The sequence below is a fragment of the Arachis hypogaea genome, chromosome 20, assembly GCF_003086295.3.
Source record: "Arachis hypogaea cultivar Tifrunner chromosome 20, arahy.Tifrunner.gnm2.J5K5, whole genome shotgun sequence".
Classification (NCBI taxonomy): Eukaryota; Viridiplantae; Streptophyta; class Magnoliopsida; order Fabales; family Fabaceae; genus Arachis; species Arachis hypogaea.
Genome location: NC_092055.1, coordinates 8,880,919 through 8,893,925, shown reverse-complemented (window position 1 = coordinate 8,893,925; position 13,007 = coordinate 8,880,919). Strand labels below are relative to the sequence as shown.

Here is a 13,007-nt window from a genome sequence, read left to right as displayed (position 1 = left end):
GTGAAACGCGCGTGTGTACACGCTAATATAATAAAAGTGATTTTTGTCGAATTTGAACCAATTTAGTTGGATTTAGTTATCAAAAAAATTTGGATGTAACTAAACTTAAATATCAAAATTCTTATAAGTACAATCTTCTACCATTGAAAATAAAAAATTAAAAATATTAAAAACTTGAAATAAAAAAATCGTGATGACTTTGTGTCTCTAATCTACTCTTAACTCAAAAGGACTAAATACTTCCGAACATAAACATTATCATGTATTACTATCCATGTATAAATGTTCCACTTTGGAAAAACTTAAAATTCTTACTCTTATTTTTTAGTTAAACGTTGATTTTGATGGTAACTTAGTAAAGTTTTTCTAACAACATTTGTTTTGTGCGTTTTCACTGAACATTTAAAAAAATAAACCTTTAATATTTTCCTATGGAAAGTATATATACTAATTTTATTTATTAAATGTGTATAATAAAAATAAATATTAGGTTAATCAAATTAAAAGTATTTATATTTTAATTAAAATATTTTAGATTTAAATTTTTAAAAATAACAATTTTTATGGACAGCGAATGTATCAAAACTCTTCTAATGTGTAAATAAAATAAATGTATTTGATATATTATAAGTAAAAATAAATAATGATATTGTTGGTTGGGATTGAATTTTTCGGTTTCCAATCTAAGGCTTTGTTTGGATATAGAAAAGAAAATAGAAAGAAAGAAAATAAGAGGAAAAAAAATGAAAAGAAAGAAAATAAATAAAAAAGTAGAGTTATTTGTGTATTGTTTGGATTGAGAAAAATAGATAAAAAAAAAATTTATATTGTTTGGATAAAAAAAAGTTATAATAATATAAAATTACATTAATATATTTATAACAAAATAAAATATAAATATTTTTATATATTTATATTTTATTATATTTTATAAATATTATAAAATATTATAATTTTATATATTTAAATTAAATTATTTATCTAATATATATAATATTTAAATATTTTTATTATAATAATATATTAAAATTATTAAAATCAAAAGAATAAATATAGAATTTTAATTATGTTTCTCCTTCTCCACTAATTTTCTTGGCAAAATTGAGGAGAAAATTTTTATTTTTCATTTAATTTCTTTTGTGATCCAAACAAAAGAAAGTTAAATTTTCCATCCAATTTCATCTCTTATATTTTCTTTCCTTCTAAATTTCACTCATCCAAACATAGTGTAAATGTACCAGAAATAAGATGGAATTCAATTTAAATGACTGTTTGAATGGTTTGAATGTGAAGATTGCTACTATTGTCCATTGGGGGGGAGGAGAGCGTAGATGCACGCTCCAAGGAGACAGAGCGGTGAGGCGAATGTCAGTGACTCAGTGAGGTCTGAGGTGAGCGGCTCTACTCCCTCCCAAACAAAACAAAAACGGCGCCGACTCATATACTAATCTTTTATTTCAAAAATAAATAAATCCATAAATATTACTAATTACTAATTATACTAAAATTCGGGGAGAAATGTTTGGAATTTCGCCAGAACAAACATTTTAGCAAAATGCCACGAGCGAACCCTTCAGTGCCACGTCAGCAGCAAGTTCTACTTTTTATATGATTCTCTCTCTTTCTCTCACTTCTGCTCCTATAATTACCACATCTACCTTGTCACATTTTCTTCTCTTTCTCATTTTCTCTCTCCTCCTTCTCCCTCTTCTCTCTGTCTAGCTTCAGGAGCAACCAGCTCCAGCAGCACCCTTTCTCTGACTCTCCCTCCCTCTCTTCTCTGCTCCGAAAGCTAGAAGAGACTTGTTGCTTCGGACCTTCCAATCGCATCTACCGACTTTGATCTTCCTGAATCCCCGCCCCAGATTCCACCTTTTTTGGTAACTAACAAAAGCCCTAATTTTTTTCCGTTACCTAATCGATTTCCGCTGGTTGGGGTTATGTACCCAAAGTTCTAATATTTTTTAGGTTTTGTATCTGGGTTTCGATCGGCTTTGCTAATTGTTGTATGGGCAAGTTGGAAATGATTTGTGTGTTCTGGACTTTGTGTGATGACGGACTTTTTTTGGACTTTGTTTCTGCTTCTAATAGGGGTTTCTGCGTTTTGCTTTGTGTAAATTGTTTCTTTGTATTTTTGTTGTTTTAGCGCGGCTTTAGTGGTACTCGAGGGTTTCTGTGGTGGTTGTTTTTCGGGTTGCTTCGAGAGTTCGATTGTTGTGCTCCTAGCTCTATTGTAACTTTTTATTTTGTTTTTTTAATTATTTATGTCGGTGTTTATAATTCACAGAGACGGAGGTTATCTAATATGCAGTGTTAAGCTCATCTCATGGTTTAGATATATCCCTTAAACATTGTGAAATTAACCTTTGTTTTATGAACTGTTCGTCTAATTTACTACTAGAGCTATGTTAGGACTTTGCAATTCATGTTGAATCATTTGAATCTTCATTTTGTATTGTGGATTTGGCCTGTGTCATTTCATATTAGTTTCCTACATATTGTATGACAAAATTGAAAGGACTGATGTTATACATCCATCTGTACAACTGTAACATAGTTGTTGTATATTCTGAAGTTAATGTGTATTGATGATCACTATGCAAAAAAGACTCCTTTTCTTCCAATATGATCATCGATGCATCTTTTGTCTTGTTCTTCTGATGGTGCAGGCTGGAGTTATGCTTATTAAGCTGGAAAATGTGTACAAATGCAAGTACATAATTTCATGAAAAGTGATATTGCATATGCTATTCAATAGAGTTTGTATTTCGTGAATGAACATTTGATATAATCTAAATTTGTTATGTGATGATATATAAAGATTGCAGAAACATGCCATTTCGCAGTGGATGGGGTAAATATGAAGCAAGGCGGCAAAAAGTGATAATACAGATATGTTTTGTGTTGTATGGCTGAATTATATAATCTGGTTCCAGTTGAATAAGTTAACCTCTGAGGCATACTTTTATGTGATTATAACTATAAGTTACAGCATTTGGAATGCTGCTAATAATATAGTGCATATTTTTCTGTGCTTAACTGATTATATTATTTAATGATCTTAGCCCTCTCGTTCATCTTAATGACAACTAATCCTACTTGTTAGATAGACACTGATGTTAGCCCTCTCGTTCATGCTGAATGTCTTTTGGGTTCTGTTGCTTTCAACTTGCATAAATTAATACAGTATTATTTTTCAGTTTTACCAATTTTTTTATATTGATGTCATCTATATGTAGATCCAAGTCTATTTGATTGTTCGTGCCGGTGGTGAAGATCACCTTAGTGTATTTATTAAACGACATTGAATATTCAGAATGCCAAAGGAGAGAAGAGATAGGTCTTTGTCGCATGATAGTACCAGAACATCACCTTATCCAAGCAGCTCTAGTCGAGTCCGAAGATCGGCTCCTAAAAGTACTTTTGAATCTGAGGAAAACGTTAAAGAATGGGAGGACGCTAGATGTCCAGTCTGCATGGAGCATCCTCACAATGCTGTTCTCCTCATATGTTCATCGCATGAAAAGGGCTGCCGCCCTTATATGTGCAATACTAGCTATCGCCACTCAAATTGTCTTGATCAGTTCTGCAAGTCATTTGCTGAAACCTCTTCAGCACCTCCTCAAGTAGAATCTCAGTTAGAAAGTCAAATTTCAAGCCCAAATTCATCTCATGTCCAAAGTACTGAAGCAAATACTGATGATACGCAAGAAGAAAGAAGTGAAGGATTTGTGACAATGCAATCTTTAGAAGAGGGGACTGGAAAACCAAAGCTAGTATGCCCTCTATGTAGAGGTCACATAAAGGAATGGAAAGTGGTGGAGGCTGCTCGTCATTTCATGAACGAAAAATCAAGGAGCTGTTCCTGTGAGACGTGCGCCTTTACTGGGACATATACAGATCTCAGGAAGCATGCAAGGATCGAGCATCCTCTTGTACGTCCATCTGCAGTAGACCCAGAGCGTCAGCGGAACTGGAGGAGGTTGGAACGACAGAGGGATCTTGGCGACCTGCTTAGCACTCTGCAGACTTCCTTTGGAGAAAACAGGGCTGATGATGGTCTTCCTCCCATAGATGATGGTGGTTTGCTGGCTGTGTTTTTCCTTATTCTTCAACCGGCATCCGTGTCTCGTGGTGGTGCTACAGGAACTAGACTCCAAATGCGTATAAGGAGACCTAGGCTCTGGGGGGAAAGCTATGAAGGGGAATCTGGATCTGCATCTAGAGATGATGCAAATGAGTCTTCGGATGGAGGATCAGATAATAGAAGGCGTCGTGTCCGTAGACGGATGAATCCCGAGGATCAGCAATGATGTGGAAAATATTTGCATTATTTGTAAGAGTTCCCAAGTGGGTGTCCCCTCTGATCCTTTCCCCTTTTCTTGCTCTTAGCATATTCAGAGATAGGCATGAATCATGAGACTTTTATTTGTTGCAGGTGGAAGGAAAGGAGAAGGGGGAGGAGTTATCGGCTTTGATGCTCGAATATGCTCCATGATTGTGCAACAATTCTGGGTTTGCATTGCTGATTGTCAGGGGATGAAGAAAAAGATGTTACTCGCCGGTGATTCGGTGATATCTGTATATTTAGCATTTTTATCCTTCCCAATCTGTGCTGCTATTTCTCGAGGATTTTGAACTATTGAGTTTGAAATAAAAATCTACTGTTGTCTTCAATAAGTTCTTTTACTCATTGTCTTGTTGCTCGCTTTTGCCTCTAGCAATTGCTAGTTGCTAGTTACTAGTTACTAGTTGCTGCCATCAAGTGTAGAAAACCATTCTATGTGCTATACCTTAACTGTTGAGGTGTGTAGTAGAGGAATAATTTCTCTTAAGTGCTCCACAAGAACGTTTCAACGCGATGCAAATCTTTAGGTGTCAATGATTGCCAGTGATTTATAGTAACGATTAGTGTCACTGACTGTTTGTGTAATAAATTTTCTATTTTATATAATCAGAACAATAAACAAGAAGGGGCATGATCACAGATTCAGGCTTGGTTTGGTAAAGCTTTTTGAAGAGGTGTTTGTGCTTTTTAAAAGTTCAAGCTCCTCATTTTGTGTTTGGTAAATAAAAAAGATCATGTGCTTGTGCTTGTAGCTTTTAAAAGATCGGAATACTTTTGAAAGCACCTAGATAGAGCTTTTCAAAGTTGGCTTGTGCTTTTCAAAATTTAAAAGTCTAATATAACCTCATATGTTAACTAATTTTCAAATTTAATGTTTGCATTTATATCTATTATAGTATTTTTAAATTTTAAAAGCTATTTTACTAAATGTAATTGTTGTTGCTTGTGATTATTAAAAGCAATTTTTAATTTAATTTACCAAACATAAATGTTATAACTTTTAAAAAATCATCTTTTAAAAATTAGCTTTTATAAGCTACTTTTAAAAAGTAAGAGCTTTACCAAACTAAGCCTCAATCAGCCGGTAGCCAATAGCACAAAAGCAAATTTTATCCATTGAAGTATAGCCGAATAAATGTGGAGGAGGTTTCAATAGGACTTGATTGCCAAAGATATGATAATAATAAAGTCAAGTCAATAAACAAACGGGTAGGGGCCTAGAGGGAGCAAAGAATATTCATAAAGACTAAAAAAGTATTTGAGTATTAACAAAGAAATTAATTTTGATGTATCATTAGTATAAAATAGTTTTATGTGTATTAAATATTAATGTAGTTTTTATATGTGTATTAAATGATGTAATGTCATGCTAGTAAAAATAACATGAATTGTATGAATGCTAATTTAAAAAATTAATGTTATTTTATACATATCTAAATTGGTAATTTTCTTATAAAATTTTTTTGATAGATAACTTTATCATGTCTTTAAAGCATACGTTAATTATATCTTAAAAATATTTTAAAAAAAAGTGTTTATCTATTTTGGACACATATTATGTTTACAAATTGAAAATTTTTTTTATTGAAAATATAAAAAAATTTTGAATTTTTAATATATTTATTTTTATATTTATTAAATAAAAATATTTAAAATTCTTTATTCATGGTAAGTAAAGATACATATTAGCTAAAGTTTTTTAAACAAATAAAGAGGGAAAAAAAGAGTTTCAAAAGAAAACAAAAATGTACCACTTAAACAAAAAGAATTAGTGCCTATTCGGTTACCTCTCAAGTCTCAATAAGTCAATAGTAGAACCGGAGGCTATAATAAATTTTGGAGAGAGATCAATTTGTATGGCTCTTTTTAATTCTCTCAAAATTAATTTTGAGGTATCTAAAAGTATTTTTCAGTTGAATTATCACTATATTACCACTACATTTACAATTACTCATTATCTCTTACAAAACTACGTACAGTAAAGTAGTTATTTACACAATATTTTTATTTTTAAAAGTAGTTATTTAAATTATTCTATGAAAAAAAAATCATTTATTTTATAAAAGAAATCCTCCAAAAGAAAAGGCCAATTATTTCAACTTACTCGATTCAATCATAAATTTCCCAACAGTAAAACGAATGAGGCAAAGAAGAAAAAGTTAAAAAATTTGTTTTATTGATTGATTTTTAAATTTGTTTACAAGAATCCGAATCCAGCAGGAGCGCCTCCCTGTCGATCTGAAAGAAGAAGAGCAAAGAAAGTCGTTTAACCTTACGATTAAGTTAAGGTTTAGGGTTAAGCTTGTGCGTGATTTTGTTTGTGTTCAAGGTTCCTTTTTGACAGGGACAGGAGGTGGATCTGTATCTATTCTCCAAGAATTTCATTTCTTTCCCCACTCCCATCTCCATGCCCATGTCAATAATCGATTGATTCCTTGAAACCATATCACATCATATCTATACTTGTTTGGTTTAAGAATGGGTACGGAGAAGAAGAAAGAGAAGGCGTCGAACTCGAATTGCGGCGGTGATGGTGATGGCTCGGCGGTTGTGTTGAATGTGTACGATCTGACTCCTATCAACAATTACATGTATTGGTTTGGACTTGGAATCTTCCACTCTGGCATTCAAGGTCCTCTCTTTTCTCTTTCTTGCTTTATTGTTCTTAGCACCACATTCAATTCATGGCACATTAATGTTGCGTTTTCTGGTTCGGATCTTCTTGGACTAAACCGGATTTTACTCCCCTTCCGCTTCAAGATCCCAACTTGGAAATGCTCCCCTTTGATTAAAACAAGCTAAGCTACTCAATATGAGATAGTTGCTTTGGATGATTTGATTGAAGCCTTGGGAATCCGCATCTACCACAGAATTTTGACTTTATGTACTACAATGATTCATATGTGGCTAGTGTGTTTGGTGCTGGATTTCATTTGTCTAAATTTGGGTTATGGTTGATTGGGAATCTGTGTTCAACAAATATATAATCAAGAAGGAATGAGTGTCTATGAATTTAATAAATTTATCTGTTTCATATACAGCTGTAGATCGTTTAGTGAATTCTTCCGGATAAGCATGGCGTTTTGCATTATTGTTTGGAAAGAATTATTCATGTTGGCATTCAGACTTGTTCTGAAGAATATTAAGATTCTTTCAACTATGAACTCTTTTGTTCTGAATTTCTATGTTGTTTTAACTGATACAAGGCTTATTTTTCTTTCTTTTCTCTCTAATAGTGCATGGTAAGGAGTATGGATTTGGAGCCCATGACTTCCCGGCTAGTGGAGTCTTTGAAGTGGAGCCACGGAATTGTCCTGGATTTATATATAGAACTTCGATCACTTTGGGCCATACAAATATGAATTCTTCTGATTTCCGGACATTTATTGAGAATATGGCCTGTGAGTATCATGGGGATACTTATCACCTTATCTCTAAGAATTGTAACCATTTTACGGATGATGTTTCGTTGAGATTAATTGGAAAACCAATCCCAGGTTGGGTGAATCGTCTTGCCAAGCTAGGTAAAGCCATAAGAGAAATTCTCAAGTTAGCTTTCTTTATACCTCCTATGTTTATATTTATCTTCCTGTTATTTATTATTAACTAGTAAGACGTTGCTTTCAGCTTTATCTTTTTCTCTCTAGCAACTGAAATTAAATATCCAGCATTAATCTTCTATTTATCCAGTGCTTCTTATTTATGAAGTTTAAATTTTTCCTAAAATTTGACTTGAAATAGAAATTGGAAAAAAAGGAAAAACTTAATCTCGAAATAGTGTCCACGTATAAGGTCCATAATATCTGCATTTCTTCAAGTTATGTTCAGGGAAGGAATTGTTTCCTCTGAACATATAACTATAATTGTTATTCTGTCTATCTGGAAAAAAGTTTCTTTTCGAAGAATAACTAGTCTTTAGAAAATTTATCATGTTAGAATGATAGCAGTTTTTTGGGCAATGGATCCAATCTACTACACCTTTTTCTCTCTTCTACTTCTCTTCTGCACTTTTGACATCATATACACCCAATTCCAGCACACCATTATGGCATATATAAACATAATGATCATAAATCTAAGTTAGTCTTCTGTTGAAAAAATTTCAGGTGCTTTGTGCAGTTGTCTACTTCCTGAAAGTCTTCAAGTAACTAGTGTTAAACAGCTACCTGAATACCATGAATGCTCAGGTGTGTATATATTCTTGTTCCTTAAAATTTTCACGTCCAGCATTATCTCGAAACATGGAAATTTCGAACTTGTTAATATTTGTAACTACTTATGCTGCCAATTTTTGGTGACTCTTTGCAGATGACGAATTTGTTGAATCCCTCTCAACCGCAACACCCCGTGAGTCAACAGAAATAGATGATGAACCAGAAAAGCACCTTCTGTCACCATCATCTAGAACTGAGGATGTTACTTTCATTAAAGAGACTCCAGTAAAGTGAATATGTTGTGTTTGAGGTGAGAAACCGCCTCGTTAATACAGGATGTGCTCCCTTGAATAGTTATCCATTTGATTTGCAGTGATTCTTTTCCCACAATGTTCTGACTCTTCCATTGTTTTCTGCATTCTAGTTGGTTCATTTATCATAGCTAAAGAATCCAAACTACATAGTGCTATGTTGCATTTTGTGTATGAAAAAGGTTTTTGTGTGAGGCTTATTTGTGTTTCATTTTCCCCCCTTTTTTATTTTTATTTTTTTTAATATTTTAGTTGGAAAATGGGGTGGGGGATTATTGGGGCTTTCAAGTATGTAATGTAAATGAATTCCACTTTTGGGAACTGTATGATTTATGGAATATTGTTTTTCTAAGTAGATAAGCCACTTTGATTGATTGATTTTTGTGACAAATCTTCCAAGCACAGATGTGAATGCTTTCCTGCACAGTAGTAAAAGAAAGAACTGCCCTCTGCAAGCATATGAGGGTCAGAAATCCATTTTCTTTCTAGAAACTTCTGTTATTTAGGTTGGTGAAGTGAAAGATGGTTGCAGCATACAGTTTGGTGAATTACATGTACTCACGAGTTTCAATTGTAGAAAACTATTATTGCATTGTAATATGTTGAATGTCTGTTATGGCCATGTTTATTTTTTACATAAATCTGATAAATATATCTTGCAGCCATTGGTTTTTGGTAAAGTATGGAGTCATTATTGATAGGATAGGCGATTTACATTTTACAATCTGTTGGGAAATTCTCATGGAAAATTATTATAATGTATATTGATATTTACTCTAAAATCACGCAACATGTTAGAATTTGTACTTGATTTGATGGTCATTATTTACTAGCCAGCGCCTTTTTGAGATATTGTTAGATAAACTTTTATTAATTATTATCAATTAGTAGGACTATAATTCTTGACATATGGATCCTTGTGATCATTGGACCCTGTTTATCTGGCAACGGCTCAACAAATATACGCTTTATTCCCACTCCAAAATATATTTGTCAATGGAGTTTGATGAGTAATAAACACAATGAGTCAACACTTACTCAGTTACTCCTACAAGTAAAGGTTTTCAAATTTCAACTATTAGATCGTTTATCCATGAATTAATTATGGTGAGTAAAATACAAGAATTGACTTATTCATAGAATTTTTTTTACACTCTATTATTAAAATATCGTCGGTTAAATTGCCGAAAAACATTGGAAAAATGGCAATAGTAATTTGACTACCCAAATAAACTACTACAAAATAATTCCTTTTTTTTTTAAATCTTTTTATTCATCTTAATCTTCTTCTCTCTTATGTATTGAAAGAGGTGTATTGAGTAGTGGTTAGTTGTTTAAAACTTAGATTGTATGAACATAGCATTACCAAAAAAGTGTTTTGTTGAAGATGCTTAAAACACGATGAAATATACAAATTAAAATATGTATCAATATAGTTTGTTGGTAGATATGTTATTATTATTCGAAACGAAGTCAATACAAAAATCATTATCAAGTAGTAGTATAGAATATCTCTCTTATTAAAATTGGACAACAGAAAATGCGGAATGGCGGTTGGCTGTTGCACCACCTAATTTCTATTTTTTCTTAGTCGCATGTTTGCAAGGATAGACTGGTTCCATTCATTTTACTGGTATTATATTTACAAGGGTTAAAAAATATGTTCTTCTATAATAAATATAAGACACTGTCGGCAATAGATTCGGTCAAATGAACCTTCAAGCCATTGACAAAATAAGAATGCCGGAACTGATGACTCATGAACATTGTATTTCAGGATGAGAGAAAGCAAGTAATCATGGGGAAAAAAGAAATAACCTATGTATATAACTATATATAAATTTCTCACTTAAAAAAGCTGTAGAACTAAGTTTCAATTTATAGAATCAAAATTAAACCAAAAGTAATCAAAAAAAAAAAAAAAAAAAAAGAAAGGCCCTCAAGTTTAAACTATGTTTGGACTAGAAAAGGTTGTAGTTTAAAAGATTTATAAGATTATGGGGAAGTGGAATTCTATACAAGTTTACCTAAAGCCTTTCTACTATCTACCAGATAGAATAGTGGTAGTTCCCATTGAGTAGGTTGATGAACAATCTTCATGAGTAGACATAGATGTCAATAACCTTGCCATGTTATTCTGATTGTGATCCAGAATTGCAGGGTTGTCTTCATCTTGAGATAAGAAATCAACAAGCACCATTCTACTATCTGGTGGCTCCTCAACTGTGACACGCCCTTCAAGCATATCAGCAACTTGTGCCATACTAGGCCTCATTCGTGGCCTCTCTTGTATGCACCACAATGCAACATTCACCAACCTAACCACCTCACTCTCCTCAACACCACCAGCCCCCACCACCAATAATCTCTCATCCACAATCTCCATCAACTTCCCTTCCCTCACTTTCTCATTCACAATCTTTGGAAAAAACTGCAACTTCTTCTTACTCTTGTCCTTTGGATCTTCCACCTTACAAACGTTCCTTCTCCCTCCAATCATCTCCAACAAAACCATCCCATAGCTATAGATATCAGTCTTCTCCGAAACCCCTCTTTCCAAAAGCCACTCAGGCGCTAAATACCCTCTTGTTCCTCTCAGTGTTGTCATAACTTGACTAACATCCTTTCCAACCAGCTTCGAAAGCCCGAAATCCGCCACAACTGCTCTGTAACCCTCATCTAAGAGTATATTCTCTGGCTTCACATCAAGGTGAAGAATCCTTGCCCTGCAATCATGGTGGAGGTAGCTAAGTCCTTTCGCCACATCGATTGCCACTTTGTACCTTAAGCTCCAAGGCAAACACCCTCCAACTCTTCTTCTACTATTGTCACTTTCCTTTTTCGGAAAAATCCAAGAATCTAACGAACCGTTTGATATGTACTCATAAACAAGGTACCTTGGTGAAGAAGGAGCATTGCAGTAACCATACAAACGCACGAGGTTGACGTGTTGAACGCTAGCAATGGCTGCAACCTCTGATCTGAACTCTCTTTCGCCTCTTTCGGCTCCGTCGTCGATTCGCTTCACGGCAACCGAAGTTCCGTCGCTGAGGATCCCTTTGAAGACCGTTGCGGAGGAGCCTTTTCCAAGAAGTGCTTGAAAACCGTCGGTTGCTTCCTCGAGCTCCGTGTAACGGAATTTAGTTGGGACCCCCGCCACTTTGCGCAAGAAGCTGTACTCTATTCGGAGCTCTCTCCCTTCTGACTTGAACCGTGACTCTAACTGCTTCCTCCGTTTGTTGTAACGGTTTCTGATTAGGACGAAGGAGACGACGGCCACGATCACGGCCACGTCAGCACCGCATATGAGGAAGAAGGCCTTTGAGAGCTTCAACGCGATGCGAGCAACCATGATCACTATGATCAGTGTTACCACTGATACCATGGCTATTGTGTTGACTTTTCTGTCCTCCATTAACAACGCTTCATTGCTTTCCTTTTTCTTTTCGTTTCAAAGAGAGAAATGCTCCTCTTATTAATTAGTTTAGTGCTTCTATTTTATTGCACAAGAAAATGTGTCACTTGTGGATTTAAATATATAATATTTGGCTAGTGAAGAAACAGATAAAAAGATGATACTATTATATTCCTTTTAGAGTATTTGATTATTAGTAGTTTATTAAAGATTAGAAGCAACCTAGAAATTGAAGGTAAATTGGGTAATGCGGCTTTATTAGAGAGAAAAGACATAAAGAAAATGGTGGCCGCGGTTGCAATATTTAGAGTCACGACCAAAGAATTATGACAAGCGTGTGCTTTTTTATTTGGTCAATAAATGAGTTCCCTAATGATAGTGAAGAGTAGAGCCGGGGAATTTTATGCCCTTTCTTTGTATACAACGTGGCTTTTAGTGTGGTCAAAAGTTGAGTTCTCCACCCCACTATGACTTTTTGTAAGTATTAGCTAATACAATTATATTTTCTAGTCTTAGTTAATTCTCAAGCACAAATTCACATTAAATTGTTTTCGAGGGCGGATACGTCTTATTATTTGGTCTAAAATAATTGGTTTATTTTATATAAATAATTTAATTAAAATTAATTTTTTTTAAATATAGTTATTTGATTTATTCAAATCGATTTTTTTAATTAAATTATTTATATAAAATAAATTAATTTTTTTAAAATTAAATAATAATACATGTCAGTCATCCAAAAACAATTTCATCATTTTCATGTGAAGTTAACTGCAGAT

At 33.7% G+C, this 13,007-nt stretch overlaps 3 protein-coding genes across 10 annotated transcripts; 2 read left to right on the top strand and 1 right to left on the bottom strand.

Annotated features, from left to right (window-relative positions):
• The first annotated feature begins 1,289 nt into the window (after window positions 1-1,289).
• Window positions 1,290-4,677, top strand: LOC112783616 (uncharacterized). Of its 8 annotated transcripts, none has more exons than XM_072229550.1 (4): window positions 1,633-1,880; window positions 2,670-2,709; window positions 2,822-4,336; window positions 4,439-4,677. In XM_072229550.1, the coding sequence occupies exon 3, from the start codon at window positions 3,318-3,320 to the stop codon at window positions 4,311-4,313; it is 996 nt and encodes a 331-aa protein (XP_072085651.1). In that variant the 5' UTR covers window positions 1,633-1,880; window positions 2,670-2,709; window positions 2,822-3,317; the 3' UTR covers window positions 4,314-4,336; window positions 4,439-4,677. The 8 variants fall into 8 exon arrangements, with proteins under 8 accessions (XP_025682430.1, XP_025682433.1, XP_072085651.1 ...); XM_072229548.1 differs by having other exon boundaries at window positions 2,822-4,350; XM_025826645.3 differs by lacking the exon at window positions 2,670-2,709 and having other exon boundaries at window positions 1,290-1,880; window positions 3,240-4,350.
• Window positions 4,678-5,555: 878 nt separating this feature from the next.
• LOC112783617 (deSI-like protein At4g17486) lies at window positions 5,556-9,493 on the top strand. Its single transcript, XM_025826650.3, has 5 exons — window positions 5,556-6,980; window positions 7,585-7,872; window positions 8,455-8,535; window positions 8,657-8,812; window positions 9,219-9,493. Exons 1-4 carry the CDS (start codon window positions 6,827-6,829, stop codon window positions 8,794-8,796), a joined length of 663 nt encoding a protein of 220 aa, XP_025682435.1. The 5' UTR covers window positions 5,556-6,826; the 3' UTR covers window positions 8,797-8,812; window positions 9,219-9,493.
• Window positions 9,494-10,612: 1,119 nt separating this feature from the next.
• Window positions 10,613-12,497, bottom strand: LOC112784498 (probable receptor-like protein kinase At5g20050). The gene has a single exon (XM_025827730.3). The coding sequence runs from the start codon at window positions 12,226-12,228 to the stop codon at window positions 10,855-10,857; it is 1,374 nt and encodes a 457-aa protein (XP_025683515.1). The 5' UTR covers window positions 12,229-12,497; the 3' UTR covers window positions 10,613-10,854.
• Window positions 12,498-13,007: the final 510 nt, after the last annotated feature.